General features: G+C 37.9%; 1 protein-coding gene across 1 annotated transcript; it reads left to right on the plus strand.

Annotated features, from left to right (window-relative positions):
- The first annotated feature begins 1,761 nt into the window (after window positions 1-1,761).
- pkp2 (plakophilin 2) lies at window positions 1,762-15,201 on the plus strand. Its single transcript, XM_038739051.1, has 13 exons — window positions 1,762-2,057; window positions 3,798-3,868; window positions 4,794-5,413; window positions 5,499-5,637; window positions 6,170-6,377; window positions 6,613-6,790; window positions 9,953-10,070; window positions 10,396-10,545; window positions 12,090-12,266; window positions 13,192-13,345; window positions 13,491-13,683; window positions 13,855-13,942; window positions 14,483-15,201. Exons 1-13 carry the CDS (start codon window positions 1,865-1,867, stop codon window positions 14,543-14,545), a joined length of 2,352 nt encoding a protein of 783 aa, XP_038594979.1. The 5' UTR covers window positions 1,762-1,864; the 3' UTR covers window positions 14,546-15,201.
- Window positions 15,202-15,501: the final 300 nt, after the last annotated feature.

Raw genomic sequence — 15,501 nt, forward strand, 5'->3', positions numbered from 1 at the left:
ACAGACTTGTTTCTATTTTCTGATGGCAGTCCCAAACATTCACACGCCTCTCTCACATTATTCATAGTTATAATAAAGATAAATTATCCATCTTAAATTGCAGTGTGTGCTAATGACCCATTGTCACTGGTTAACAAAGTGTGATTTCTCCTGTAAACTGCTCCGTCACTTTTTTGACATAGTTTGCAGAAGATTGTCTTTATGGTATTTTACTGTAAATTTTTTCATCCCGCCAGATGCCAAGATATTTATATTCAGTAACTATTTCAATGTTAGATTCATTTGCCATGGATATACGCATACTATTATGATCAATATCGGTGTCTCTGGTAAACAGTATGAATTTTGTCTTATTTGTATTAAGTACCAGTTTAAGCATTACAGGAAAGTTGCAGGTTTTCATTGGCTCATTGTACAGAATCAGCAATACAGTACACACTAGTGTCATCAGCATAAAGACGGACTTGCCAACCACTTAATGATGTGACAATATTATTAATATAAATGGTGAAGAGGACAGACCCGAAATTGAGCCTTGCAGAACACCTTTTGTGTTCTCACCCTGGACACTACCTACTATTGTTCTGTAATTATCTAGATCAGACGTGTTCCAAGTTGGGGGGTTTCTAAACTGTTCCAGGGGAGGCTCAGTGAAAAAATATTACATTAGTTATAAAAAGGAGATAGAATATCCTAAATGTGTGTGATTTGGTTGAAGAGATATTTTAGAGATACAGTAGCTTAGGGGAATTTTACTGTATTTCCCACTTTCCCAGAGTCAGAAACAATAAATGCCTCAGGACAGACCTCTTTTTGTATTTGGTGTAGTCTGAAATTATGTTAAACAGCAATATTAGGTTGTTTTTGTTCAATTGTTGAGTCTATGGCATCAAATAACATAATCATGATCCCTTAGGCATCTTGGACTTGAGTGAAACTAACCTCTAAGGAAACTAAGGAAGGTCAAGGAGGTGCCTTTTGCCAAGCCTGAGGGGAGGCCCACAGTCTCAGACTTGAGACTCTCAGACCCCTGATCTAGATCATTTCTATTACATCCTTTATGTAGAGCAGTGACTTCCTGAGCCGACCTCCATACACTAGGAAATAAGCCTGTTGCGATAGAAAGATTAAACATATGTGTTGATTTCTCTGTGATATATGGAGCGGACAGAAAGAAATTAGTATAGTTTATTACTGTCTACCATTTTTCTAATTGCTTTGTAGCAGAAGGGAGTTACAAACCCAGTTTCACTTTGCAACCTGTTGTAATGTGACAAATAAATCTACCTTGTACCTTGTAAAAAAAAATCACATTTATCCTTTCCAGTTGAACTCCTGGAATCAGTTGCTTACAATGCCTTGAATAGTCAAGCTGTATTAATGTAGATTAAAAGTAGGCCTACACTACCCTCTGAAATGTAGTAGGCGTAAGTAGCAGGAATTGAAAATAATTACAGTACAACTGAGTTAATTGTACTTCAGCCTAATGAAATGATTGGATGGGTTTATGGGCATTTGATTTATTAATTGCTGTCAGGATGTAAAGAGAATTTCAACAAATAGTCTATAACAAAAATGCATTTGAAATATATTACCTACCCTGGTTATAAGTAGTCTGCAGTGACCGAGTAAATTTATTTAGTTACATCCCACACTGATTGTAATATTAAAAAGTAATGTTAACCGATAGGCCTACCTCCCCACACCTGACACCTCAGGTAAGTCCGCCTCTAGCCCCGCCCTCCTCAGTGTCAGGACGTCGGTCGACCCACCTGAATGGGACAACAAAGAAGGACATTATCCGACATATCGAGTCAAATGAAGCGACCGACCTAGACTCTCAGCGGATTTGAATTTATTCACAATGGAAGAGGTGTTTTTTAAATCAGCGTTACCTGCGCAGGACTCCTTCGTGCTGGATGACACCAGTCTGGCTCTGCCGGCCGAGCCGACTCCAAGATCCTCGACGAAACTGAATTCTAACGACCGGAGTCTGCGCGTTCACCAGCAGGTTCAGCTCACACTGTCACGGAAGGCAAGAAAGCCCGCATCAAACGGTAATATCCAGTTTTCTTATATTGTCTTGATTAATGAATGGATGAGTCACAGGATACCGAAAATAGGCTCTCCGATATTAGGCTGTTAACAAATGTATCCGCATCAGGATGCACATCAGGTCACCCCTATGAGATAGCCCACTATTTTCAAAATTGCCTGTGTGTACTGAGGGTGGTACACTCTGGGGGCCAAATATTCACAAGGCGCCCTCACACTATTCATACTTAAAACAAAGACTAGTTATCTAGGCCTCTTTCTCTTTTTGAAATTTTGTTTGGGAAGCACTGTATAAGACAGTTGAACTATAAGCTATTAAACAATAGTTTCCAGCATGTTTTGGTTCGTGACTGCTTTTAATGAAGTGTGTACTTGCTGGTGATGTGACCCATCATCATTGGTTGACACTGATTTCTCCTATAAACCTCTCAGTTTGATTCATTTGATTGTTTTACTTTAACTTTTAGACCCCAACAAGGGGAAACCATTATTATATTATAATATTTTACAAGAGAATAAAAAGCAACAATTAGGTTAAAGAAATTTGAGCAGCAGAACAATGTTTTTCTTTTTTCGTGTTCCATTAATTATCTTTTGACCTTGTGGAGGGGTCCTAATCCCTAAGATGGGAACCACTGCTATAAACCCTATAAGCGGCCTTCTCTATCCAGAGGATACGCTCTGTGGTTAGCTTACTGGATGTCTACTATCATTTAGACTAAATACATGTATATTTTGAGACTGGAATGCATGCTGCATAGTGTTTTGCTTGTCCAACAGGTTTCTGCAGTTTCATTCATCCAACTAAAGGGAGATCAAAGCGACAGGTGACAAAGCTTGAATTTAATATCTCACCCGCTGGCCTGTTTTCCATGGGGTTATGCCCTTATTTATTTTGCACTGGTAGCCTAAATAAAGTGAAGGGTGGGTCAGCTGTGAACTCCAGTCAGTCGTAAACCAAAAATAATACTAATATTTTTGTTGTTTTATTGTTCTATAAAAGATAAGTTTGTCACTACTTATTAATAGGTTATATGAATTTAAACAAGATGATTTACCATGTCGGTCTAATGTAGGACGAAAAAATGAAACTATTTCAGCTGGCTTTCTCAAGCGAGTTCCATAACTAAAACAAGTGTGAAGTCATTTCAGACCTGAAAAAGTAGAATAAGCTCAGCGTTAATGAATATTGAGTCAGAAATTATTTAGTCTAGAGGGAAATTTGTCAATTACATATTAATAGGGCTGCAGCTACAACGATTATTTTCATTATTGATTAATCTGGCACTTATTTTCTATAATAAGTGATTAATTGCTTGGTTATAAAACATGGGGAAATCGTTTTAAAAATGTATATCATAAAGCCGAAGGTTCAAATGTCTGTTTTTGTCCAACCAAAAGTTAAGAAAGTATCAATTAACTATGTTATTTGATAAATAACGTGGAACTTGGTATTTGTGGCAATTATATGATTTAATGAAACACTTAAATAACAGACATAGACAGGGTTTAAAATACCTATCTCATCTGCCATCCTCTTGTCATAATGCAAATGGACATGATATTTGGTTTGCGATAGTTTATAGACCCCTGCAGCACTACGAGTGTGCACTGTACTGTCTCAGCTCAGGCAGCCGGGTTAGGAGTCATGCCCCCAACCCAAGGAAGTGGTAGTGTATCCATGCGTTTAGGAATTACAGTGTGAAACAGTACACTAACAAAACCTCTTCAACTTGTTTCAGCTGGTGTCCATTTACAGAAAAACACAGCCAACAGCTTTGCTGCTCCAGATGGACTTTTACCAAAGAGACAGGTAAGGGACTGGTTTACCTCGCTCTCCCTATTCATGTACAGACACACACAAACTATTTACTATCATTGATCATTTTCTGTCACTAAAACGTCTGATCTGATTGTCCTTTCACCCTGTTAAAACTCATGCAGAAAATTCTATGACAGAAAGCCATGAGTTCAATACTTTGCGTGTTTGAGTTGTCCTCTTTTTAATTTTGTACCTGTCCATTATAAAAGAACTACTTGTACTCATAGATGCATATCAGGCTGCACGTTAAAAATTGTACTCCATCATTTGAATGTAGTCAAATGGTCTGTTGCTGCAGTTTGTTCAGAGCTTCCAGGCTTATCAAATGAATCATTGTGTTCTTACATGTAGTTTGACATTATAGATCATTTGTGACCGTGTTAGCTCTAGGTATATGGAGCCCTCAAACTGACTGTGTAATGTATTTTATCATGTGATTAGTGGTAAAGGAAAAATATAAAATTTTAGATTCCTTTTTAAACTCTAATTTAAGATGTTTGGATATATTCAGTTATATTTTTGACTTGTCTGATAACCTTTTACCACATTTTGCCTGGCTCCACATACAGGAGATTTTGCCAATGTGCTTATTGTAGAAACAAAAAATGTTGTACATGGCAACTTGTGTAAATAGGGAATTATATTATATTACTATATAATACCCCATTTTTTTCGTACAGCACAGTTTAAGACAATACATTTCAGACATTTCATTTGTGTAAATTAAATAGTGGAGTTTGTATGCGGGTGTTCAGTTATAAATACAATGAGAATGAATGTTTTTTTTAATGAATTATATTACTCAGTAATCATATATATATATAAATACTAAATAAAGGACTTTAAACTGAAAGAACCAGCTGAAAAAAATATCTGGATTGAATAAAAGTGTGGATTGTGTTTTTTTTTCTCACAGGTAAATGGATTGGGCTTCGCTAGCCGCTCTCTTTCAAGCAACAATGTGCAGAGACCATTCAGGAGAGTGGAAGTGTCTCCACCAGAGAGCCCAGCGTTACCTCGCAGATGCTTCAATTATAGTAGTCTCCGTTTTGGGACATACTCCCATCCGGGACCCAGTCAGTCGCACATGGGGGGCACTCTGTTAGACCACTCAGTGGTTGCTGATTCATTTCAACGCTATGCCTTCTCAGAGGCACCCCGTGCGACGCGGCCAAGCATGTCCACATCTGCACTCGGGACCTACCGCCATAGGTCACTTAGACAGACAGTCGCACCACGGCCTGTGCTTGCGAAGGCAGCGTTTCAGAGTGGCAAATATGGCTCTTCCTGGAATCCTAACCAAAGTGTTGTCAAACAGGAGAAACATACAGTGCAGAGAAATGGTGATATGGTGCTTGGAGCTATCCAGCATGATGAAGGCTTGTCCTGGTTGGGTCAAATGAGGAGGGTGAGTCAGGGTCCCCGCAGACTGAATTCATACCCACCCTCGGTCGCCAGCATGGAGGTGGACATGGGGAGGCAGATGGAAGTAGAACTCCCCACTCAGCAGATACAGGCACACAATGTCATGACACTGTAAGATTATGTGTTTGTTTGTGTCCTGTAATGTCTGAGACATTTGGGGGGGGGTTTTTGCATTCATGGCTGTCTTCTCACACAGGAAGTCAGAGAAGAAGCCCCCAGAGATGACGTTAGAGAGGGCCGTGAACCTGCTGACCCAGGATAATGACGAAACCCTGATCTGTGCAGCCAGCCACATACAGAGTCAATGTTTCAAGAGTGCAGATGCTAAAAAGATGGTATGTTTTATCATATGCATTGTCTGGGATCATTTTGCAGTGATTTCAAAGTTTTCATTTGTGGCACTTATTGCAACATATTACCACATCTTATCACTCTAGATAATGTCTGTAGTAGGTTTTACTGCAACATTTCAACAGACACAAGTCATGTTAAGTGGGGTTGAAATGTGTCTTTTGCATATGACCCACCCTACTATTTATTTAAATAAAGTGTATTATTATTATTTGTAGTGTATCCAAACCGTTTTTAAACAAAATAGTCCAAGCCTGATTTGAAATATAAGATTTTAAGTATTTTTCTCTCCTCAAACCCTAGCTCAATCACATAAAAACAGACATCTCAGACACACTTTAAATGTTGTAGATTCAGAGCATTTAGAAGGAACAATAAAATAGGGAAACAGCAGTGTTATTTTCACTTTCATGTTGTCAATGAATTAATACGTGACATTTGAATGGCACGGCTTATTTAGATTCTGCGTCTGTCTGCCAATGAATCTGTCAATCAATAATCCACTCTTGTTCCCAGGTATACTGTCTCCGTGGGATTGGAAAGCTCCTGCAGCTTCTTAGCATCGACAATGAGGAAGTGCAGCATGTCGCAGCTGGGGCACTACGCAATGTAGTTTACCAGAGCAGCGAAAACAAGATGGAGGTGAAGGAAAATGACGGCCTGGCCACCATTTTGCATGCACTGAAGAGCAGCCGAGATGTGGAGACCAGAAGGGAACTTACTGGTCAGCTATTTACTTACCTACATAAAGAGGATCTCGACAATGTTTAAAACCACATTTTCTACTTTTGATTGCTGCACTATTTGGTAATATTGTCACCCCAACTGTACTTGTTTTATATACACATGCTGACTTTAAGGGTGGCACTGTAGGGGTTTTAAATATAGACCTAGTTTAGCAAAACATTTGACATAAAGCTCTTTGCAAATAAAAAAGTAAATTTCCATCTCACTCCTAGGTCTTTTGTGGAACCTCTCCTCTCATGACCTTTTGAAGGAGCGCTTCTCAAGAGAGGCGTTATCAGTCCTCACCCAGTCAGTCCTGGTGCCCAGTTCTGGTATTTCTGAAGGGGAAAACCCAAAAGACGAGCTCCTAGCTGATGCTGATGTTTTCTACAGTGCTACTGGCTGCCTGCGGTAAGCTTCTTTTGTTAGCTTTAAAACGAGATACTCAGAGGGCTTGTGCCGTGTTGATTATAGAAAAGTAAACAGACACATTACTGGAGTTAGATAATCAGCTCGTACCAAACTAAATATGGCATTTGAGAATGTCTACAACAATAGGCATGTGCTTTGCTGGACATTAAATACATAAAAATTGATTACACTTTAACACCAACGACCACAAAGTCATACTTTGTGATCAGTATGGAACAGAATGGCACATTTGGGAAAAAAAACTGGTGGAAAAAGTTAGTTAGCAGTAAAAAAGATCCACAGTAGAGTTATTGTTTGGTAATTGTTGTGCAGCATAAGGCAATACTTTTATGATATTACAAAGGGCAAGAGTTTACAGATGGCTGAACTACAATTTAGTGTCAGGCTGTGCGTAAACAACAAGGTGTTAACAAGGTGTTAACTGTTGCTTTAGCTTTATTTTGCTACAATAATAAGCAAGAAATACTGACAAGGATTTCTGTGGAAAGGACTATTAGTCATTTTGATTTCCAATTAATCTTGGTGGCAAACTCCCAATAAAAGGAATTTAAAGAAGGAAACAAACAGGACAGTAACTTGATGATGCAGTAAAGAAATATTCAGTGTCTTCAGTTTCAGTTATCAGTCATCTTAACAATGAGAGTCTACAGCCATGCTTGTAGCTTTGTAGCCTACTTGAGCTAAATGCTAACATCATTATTCAAACATGCTCACAGTATTGCAGGTTTATATTCACCATTTTTGTTTAGCCTGTTAGCATTCTAACATTTGCTAGTGAGCACTAATCACACAGTACTGGAGAAGCTGATGGTAATGTCATTAGTTTAGCAGGAATTTGCTTATAAACCAGAGTAATTAACTAATTGAAATTCCAATAGTTGTCAAGACATTTATTTAAAACCACAAAAGCTGGTGGTGGTGCAAGAGCAAAAGTCAGCGGATTACCAAAGTCATGACAATAGGGGAGAACAGGGTTGGTTTTCACATTCATTAAGGCAAGGCAAGTTTATTTGTATAGCACATTTCAACAACAAGGGAATTCAAAGTGCTTTACATAAAACATAAAAGCAACATAGGGAAAGTGAAAAAAAACACATTAAAATATAATTTTTAAAAAGTAAAATAGAAAATTAGAACAGGATAAAATTAATTTTAAAGAGTTAAATAGGGTAAAACAGGACTGTAAAAGTCACAGTGCATTGTACAATATTGATCTGTAGCCTTACATTTGATTTAATTAAAGGCAGTGGTAAAAAGAAAAGTCTTCAGTCTTAATTTAAAAGAACTGACTGTTTCAGCAGACCTGCAGTTATCTGGGAGTTTGTTCTAGATATATGGAGCAGAAAAACTGAACTGACTAGTTTAGACTCAGAAAGGAATCGGAAAGCAGACCTGTCCCAGACGACCTGAGAGGTCTGGATGGTTCATAACGAAGCAGAAGATCAGAAATGTATTTTGGCCCTAAACCAGTTAGTGCTTTATAAACTAACAGCAGGATTTCTTTGACATACAGGAAGCCAGTGTAAAGACCTGAGAACTGGAGTGATGTGATCCACTTTTTTGGTCTTAGTGAGGATGAAAGCAGCAGCGTTCTGAATCAGCTGCAGCTGTCTTTTTTAGGGAGCCATGTGAAAACATCGTTACAGTAGTCAAATCGACTAAAGATAAATGCATGGACAAGTTTTTCCAGGTCCTGCTGAGACATAAGTCCTTTAATCCTTGAAATATTCTTCAGGTGATAGTAGGCTGACTTTGTAATTGTCTTAATGTGGCTGCTTAAATTCAGGTTTGAGTCCATGACTACACCAAGATTTCTGGCTTGGTCTGTGGTTTTTAATATTACCGATTGAAGCTGAGCACTGACTTTCAGTCGTTCTTCCTTGGCTCCAAAAACAATAACTTAAGTTTTATGAGTAAAATGAATGTACTTGACAATTGCAACTGCCGCAGCTTCCTCTACCGCCATTTTATTTGAAAATAAGATGATGCTCCTTCCTCTTCCGCTACGTAGCCAAGATGGAAACCATTGAGGGTGAAAAGTGTCCAGTGTTCCACGCTCAACTTTTTGACCGTTAAGAGTTTTCCATCTGGGTACTCATTTTGCCATACTTGTCAGTGTGAATGCAACTATGCAATCATAACAGTATGTGTAAGTATGGAAGGGCGCGAATTGAGACACAGCAACCCCACGATGAGAATAATTGTCACAAGTGCAAGACGTATTTGACAGTCCATATCTTTTGAAGTTGAACTGAATAAGCTTAAGGAGAGTCAGGTTACTCCATTTCGAGTTGAGACCTCCATTACTCATTGAAAGGGAATATATTATATATTCAGTTTTTGAAGGATTCAAATGAAAGTATAAAGTGTGGCGAAAAGCCTCATTCTCCACTACATCTAGCTAGCGTGGCTAAAAATAACAAGACTAATACTGCTTTCTATTTAAGCCTAGTCACAAAAAAATCATAAGTAATCCCTATCCTATTTTTTATACAAGTTCTCTACTGCCATGGTATTGTGGAAAACTACAATTTAAATGTTGTGGTCTAAGATTATGTATCATATTGTTGGCTTAGTTGTTAAGACATATATCATCTCTCTGTTTACCAAGCAGGAGATATCAGAAGTACTACTCCCTTGGCAACTATAGCCAAATCAAATGAGAGAGACTGAATTATTCATTGGGCTCTCTCTTCTCTCTGCTCTGCTGTTATCATGTTCTCCTAATCATGTTCTCAAACCTTTTGAGCTCCCTGTGGATGAGAAAAATGATGAGTTCCTCTCCAATTTAAATTTCATCACAGCACAAAGAACCTGTTGTGTGGAGTTACAATGTTAATAGCTGTATTTATTTTCCTAGGGAAGTAGGATTACATAAAAATGGTTTGGTAGTCTGAAATAATTTCTCATGCTTGCTACTAGTTATGAAAATGCCTGAGATCCAAAATGGTGCATCCATTAACTTTTTTAAAAGATGTGTTTGACATAAGATGCAATTTTCATTTGGCTTACTATAATTATCAGAATTATTTGTCATTAATGTTGCTAAGTTTTCTAAAATGGTTTCAGTGGGACTGAAAAATGCTCATCTGACTGAAACAAACACAAATATCACATTACTTTGACTGTTTCTGTTTCTAGAAATCTGAGCTCTGCTGGACCACACAGCAGGAAAGCAATGAGGGAGTGTGAGAATCTTATTGACTCTCTGGTCTACTACATCCGGGGATCCATAGCTGACTATAAGACAGATGACAAGGTGAAATGAATATGATAAGCATTCCAGAGATACCATTTATTGTCTGTTTCACATCAACCGGCTCAGTGGTTTGATCTATTGTGCAACTTATAACTGGTCTACATGTCAGAATTTCTAAATCGTTCTCCTCCACATGCACATATTTTGTAACTTTTCTATCCTGTAGTGCATGTCAGGTCATTCATATAAATCCTATTGCTTCTCACTGGATTAAAGTCAATAGTTCAGGAACAGTTGGGTCTCACTTACAAAGCCAAACTCACTGGACTATACAGCTTGCCATGCTGCATTTAATTTGATATTTATCTATGTATCTGCTATGAAGTCCACAGAAAACTGTGTCTGCATCCTGCACAACCTGTCTTATCAGATAGAGGCAGAGCTTCCTAACCAGTACATCAGAGATGTTCGGGAATCTCAACAAAACTTGGTTCCCGTCGGCTGCTTTGCTTATCGCAGTGCAAAGATCACAGAGGTAATCCCTTCAAACAATAATCCACATTGACAGTATAAAAGATGTCCTTGCTGTATAATATCTGAGAGCGATATTCTGTAAAAACTGCTGCAGGTTTAATAACCCATAAAACAGCTTCTGAAAAGGTTTATATACAAAGTATGTGTGTGGAGAGAAACGTCAAACCAAATAATACATTTTACATTCCTGCTGTTTCCTGGTGCGTCTGTGCCAACAATGCAAAGAACTTAAAGTTTAAATGCTTCATGAAATCTAGAATTAAAAACTACTAATAAATTCATTCTAATATCTAAGAAATTAGATCAAATAAATATTTTTAGATTAACAGTATATGAAAGGTGTCAAAAGCAGTTAGAAACCCACAGAGAATAATGACTACTGCAGTTCCCCTCAGTTCTGCAGTGTTTTCAGTTCAAGGTTCACTCTCCTTGCTCTTGTTTCCAGACAAAAGGAGCGCTAAAAACTGACTGTATGCTTCCTGTCCAGCACCCAATGGCAGATAAAACAAAATTAGCAACTATTTAGGCAGCATAGTAGAGCTAAAGATTCTGATATTTCCCTCATGAGTTGGTGGAGACCAAACCAGAGCTAAAAGGAGAGTGACCAAATGGACTTTTGTCAGGTGGACAGAAACAAAACTCCAAATGAATGCTTGCATTTATCTTAGTGTATCTTTGAGATGTATGTGTATATGTGGGGTTGAGTTCAGGCCTCTATGCAGGCCAGTGAAGATCTGCCACACCACACGCTTTGCAAAAAGTTAGAAGCTCACAATTATATAAAATGTCAGTGTATGCTATACCATTAAGATTTCCCTTACTTGAATTTAAGGGTAGTACACATATGTGTGGAGAGGGGTGTCATATTTATGTGGAGGTATCCTGACTTACTGTATTGTCCCTAGTATGGATAACCCTGATTACATAATGAAGGTTATTTTACTTCCTCCAGAGTCACAGAAGACATTATACAACAGTTCTCAAAGGCAGAGTAGCCCTTCTTGTGATGAGAAAACTGAACTTTGTGTGTTAAATCAGGGGAGTGAAAGCCATCAAAAATATTTTACTGCTCTACAGGATGAGAAAGTAGAGGGATATTGATAAAATAATACTCTCTTTTTTTAACATATATTTAGCATGTAACAAGACTTCTAGTATGTAACAAGCAAATAGAAAATAAAAACAGGGATAGGGGATAACAGTTTGGAAAATGTATTATTCATTTCACTGTGTCTTTAATGAAAAAAGTCTTTGCATGCCCATCCAATCTGCATTGCAGCTGCTCATTGACTGCACTAGGCAGTGTGATTTCTTTATAATTATAGGAATTTACAGTATGATGCAAAATGGCATGGATGGTCAGCCATAAAACAAACTTTAAATGTCTACTCAAGCACAAAAAGCAAGAAAAACAACACAGACAAAAAAGTAGGCATGTAATTCATAGTTAATCTGCTGCATAATAGTGGCCTCATCGTCATTATGAACCCAGTTAACACCACCAATATAAAATCAGCTGCAGCTCATAAACCCTTTTCTCTGCAGCATCTGGAGCAACAGTGCTCCCTGCTGGAGGAGAAGGCCAACCCCCGTGGCATAGAGTGGTTGTGGAGCGCCATCACTATCCGGATGTACCTGTCACTGATGGCCCGCAGTGTGCGTCACTACACCCAGGAAGCTGCCATCGGAGCCCTGCAGAACATCACAGCTGGGAACGGAGCAGTAAGTTTTACAGGTTCATTCTGCAAAGAGGAAAATAACATATAAAGACTACTGACATATACAGCTGTAGACTTCTGTAGATCCATATTTGGATTTAATGTTTTAGTTTTACTGTATTTTTAGTTTTACTTGTACCTGCTGTACTTTCCTGAACCACAGTCAAAACACCAAAGTAATAAATGTAATAAATGTTTTGGATACTAAATGTCGCACCTATTTTACCAGCAGTCTGTGGATTACATCTCTGTCTGATAACTGAAACTAAGTTGAAGTGATTTTACAAAATGAGTAGAGACATTTGGAAAGTTATGGAAATTAATTTTAAATTTATAATATAACACAGAGTTAATCAAGAAAATTCTTAATTCTTAATTCTTAATTTTCAAAATTATTATTTTTGGTGATTATGGAGAAATTCATGTAATGGAACAAATCTGACTCATTCATGTCACTCATTTTATTTTTTTTTAAAGGCACACTGAGTATTTCTTTGACAATGTGTACAGGGAATTGTAGATGGAAAACTGATCACAATAAAAACTATTTGTCAGACTGTTTACAAAAACTATTGATGTAAACAAACCTTTCACAGTGTGGTTCTCAAACTTTTTCTGTCACACCCTCATTAAGAAGCCAAAAAAAGTTCATGCCCCTCCTCCCCAGCAAAAGTGGATGTCATTTTTTATCAATCATTAACAATACAGGCGATTGGAATAAGCAAGATTCGGGTTAGCACAATAGTCTTGTTAGCATCAGAGCACCTTTGTTTTTTTATGTCACCGCCTGAATCATATTCATGCAAGTTTAGGTCCGCTCAACATCCATGACCCATTAGAGAACTACTGCTTTAACAGCATCAAAAAAACATTGTTATATTAATCAAATTCAAACTCACACATTTGATGTGTTTTCTGTGGCCTTGCAGGTGACTGAAGCTATTGCCTTAACTATTGTCCAACGGGAAAATGGCCTTCAGCATGTCAAGAAGATGTTAAAGGAAGGAGAGAGTGATGTGAGGAGGACAGCCATATCGCTAATAAAAAACTTCTCGCGCTACCAAAAACTGCACCCTGACATCGGTAACAATTTCCATTCAAACCTGAGATACTTTGATGTTTAACCATGTTTATTTCTCTCCACAAAGCATTTGTTTACATTTGGACCATGAATGTTACCTTAAAAAACAGCACACTCTCAACATATCTTATATTTGTTACCCTGAAGTGAAGCAGTTGTTGCCAGAAGTGGTGGGCATGCTACCCAACAACTACACCGGCACAGACCTGCCCACTGAGGTGACTGTTTCTCTGTGTCAAATCCTCATCAACCTGAGTCAGAGCAGCACGCAGCACGTCAGGGCCATCGTCAACCAGAGAGCGCTCCCAAAGATCATCAACATCAGCAGCAAGGACAACGGGTTAGTCTGCGCTCAGCTTATCGCTGCTCATAAAGTGCTCCTATATGAAACTGAATAATGTCCTGTTTGATTTATTTATGAAGAATGTAGTGACGGCAAAGAGCCTGGAATGTCTAGCTTTTAATACTTATATTACAAGAGCATTTTTCTTAATTATTTTAAATTTCCTAGTCATGGACCAACCAGAGCAGGTCAGGCAGCATGCGTCCTGCTGCACACCATGTGGAATCACAGTGATCTCCATGGGGCCTACAAGAAGGTGGGTTCCTATTCATGCAATACAATACTAATGTCTTAGTCATTTGTCCTGATTGTCTGCACACAGTGAGCAGGTTGGAGTCATTGTTTAGATGCTGCTCAACACATGTTGCCATCCCATCTGCATGTATTTCTGCAGCCTCTTTGATGTTTATCGGATCTATTTATGAACCATTAGAAGCTTTAAAAAACATTTTTATTTGAGGTGTCATGTTTTATACCGTAGACAAAGCAAATAGCCGCCAGTCATTTCAGTTTTGTACAGCATAACATACATAACACTGAAAATTTAGGCCTGTTGTAGAAAATTCGACAGTGTCGGCTATGAGAGAGAGAGAGAGAGGATGCTTCATGGCAATATTACATTAATAGGATTGGGTCTGTCAGGTATTTAATTCACTTGTTTGGCCACCTTGCATTGCTCTCTTTTTTTATACTACCCCTGTGGGCAGCAAGTGAAAGAATTCCAAACAAATACATTTTGGCTTTAAGAATCTCTTCTAAATATAGTGTCCATATTCAAAACTTTTTCTCTCAACAGTGTGGCTACAGGAAAACTGATTTCATCAATGCAAGGACAACAAAGGCTGTGAACTCTGTATGAGACTGAGCCATGGATCTGTAAATACCAAACTCAAACCATAATTGTCAACAAAAATTGCACTTGTGGTCCCAAATCACTTAATGCGCTCTTCCTCCTTTACTGGATGGTCTGTGTCACATTTTAGTAACTGTTTTTTTTCCTCAAGGCTGCAAACAAAATATTGTGAACCATGTTTATATTTCCCTTAAAGGTCCTGCGACATGTGTGTTAGCTGAAGGATAAACTTGCCATTTTCATTATATGACATGGGGAAAGAGCTGGATGTTGAAAAAGAGATAATGGAGAAACAGAACAATAAACCCACTGACATTTCAGAACACATTCCTCATCAGATACTTCTGGCCTCTCTCTTGGTCAGAAAAACTGACGGATAAATGTAGAAAACATAACACATCCTGAAAACAAAGTCTCTCCAGTCTCAGATGATATGTTCAAGATAATGAATGAAGTATTTCTTTATGACTGTGTAGTTTTACTGTAGCGGCAGCTTAACATTTGTGTATACTGTTTTGTGTGTTTTGTTTTTTGTTTTGAGCACTTCAAGCGTGAATTGTGAAGGATGAAAATCAAACCAACCATTATTTCTGACAAACCAATGAATTTATATGTAAATGTATATAGTCTATTAAATAATTAAAATCATTTCCTGCTGTAAATCTCTTGCTCTCTGATTTGAGTTGTATCCATCTATATTATATATATATATATATATATATATATATATATATAATATAATATGCACACACACATATACAGTCCCCTCCAGAAGTATTGGAAGGGAAATTCCTTTGTTTTTGTTGTTCACTGAAGACATTTGGGTTTAAGATCAAAAGGTGATTATGAGACAAGAGTTCAGAATTTCTGCTTTTATTTCCTGGTATTCACATCTAGGTGTGTTAAACAATTTAGGACATATCACTGTTTGTTTTAGACCACAGCATTCTTAGGTGAGCAAA

The sequence above is a fragment of the Micropterus salmoides genome, unplaced genomic scaffold (genome assembly GCF_014851395.1).
Source record: "Micropterus salmoides isolate LMB-PRFRI ecotype aquatic unplaced genomic scaffold, ASM1485139v1 Ms_hic_scaffold_23, whole genome shotgun sequence".
Lineage (NCBI taxonomy): Eukaryota > Metazoa > Chordata > Actinopteri > Centrarchiformes > Centrarchidae > Micropterus > Micropterus salmoides.

Bases quoted from the DNA above. Each gene is read 5' to 3' on its own strand.
- pkp2 (XM_038739051.1), top strand. From the start codon at position 1,865: ATGGAAGAGGTGTTTTTTAAATCAGCGTTACCTGCGCAGGACTCCTTC. The intron at 10,071-10,395 runs GTGAAATGAATA...TCTGCTATGAAG, and splicing joins ACTATAAGACAGATGACAAG to TCCACAGAAAACTGTGTCTG. The intron at 13,684-13,854 runs GTTAGTCTGCGC...TAAATTTCCTAG, and splicing joins ATCAGCAGCAAGGACAACGG to TCATGGACCAACCAGAGCAG.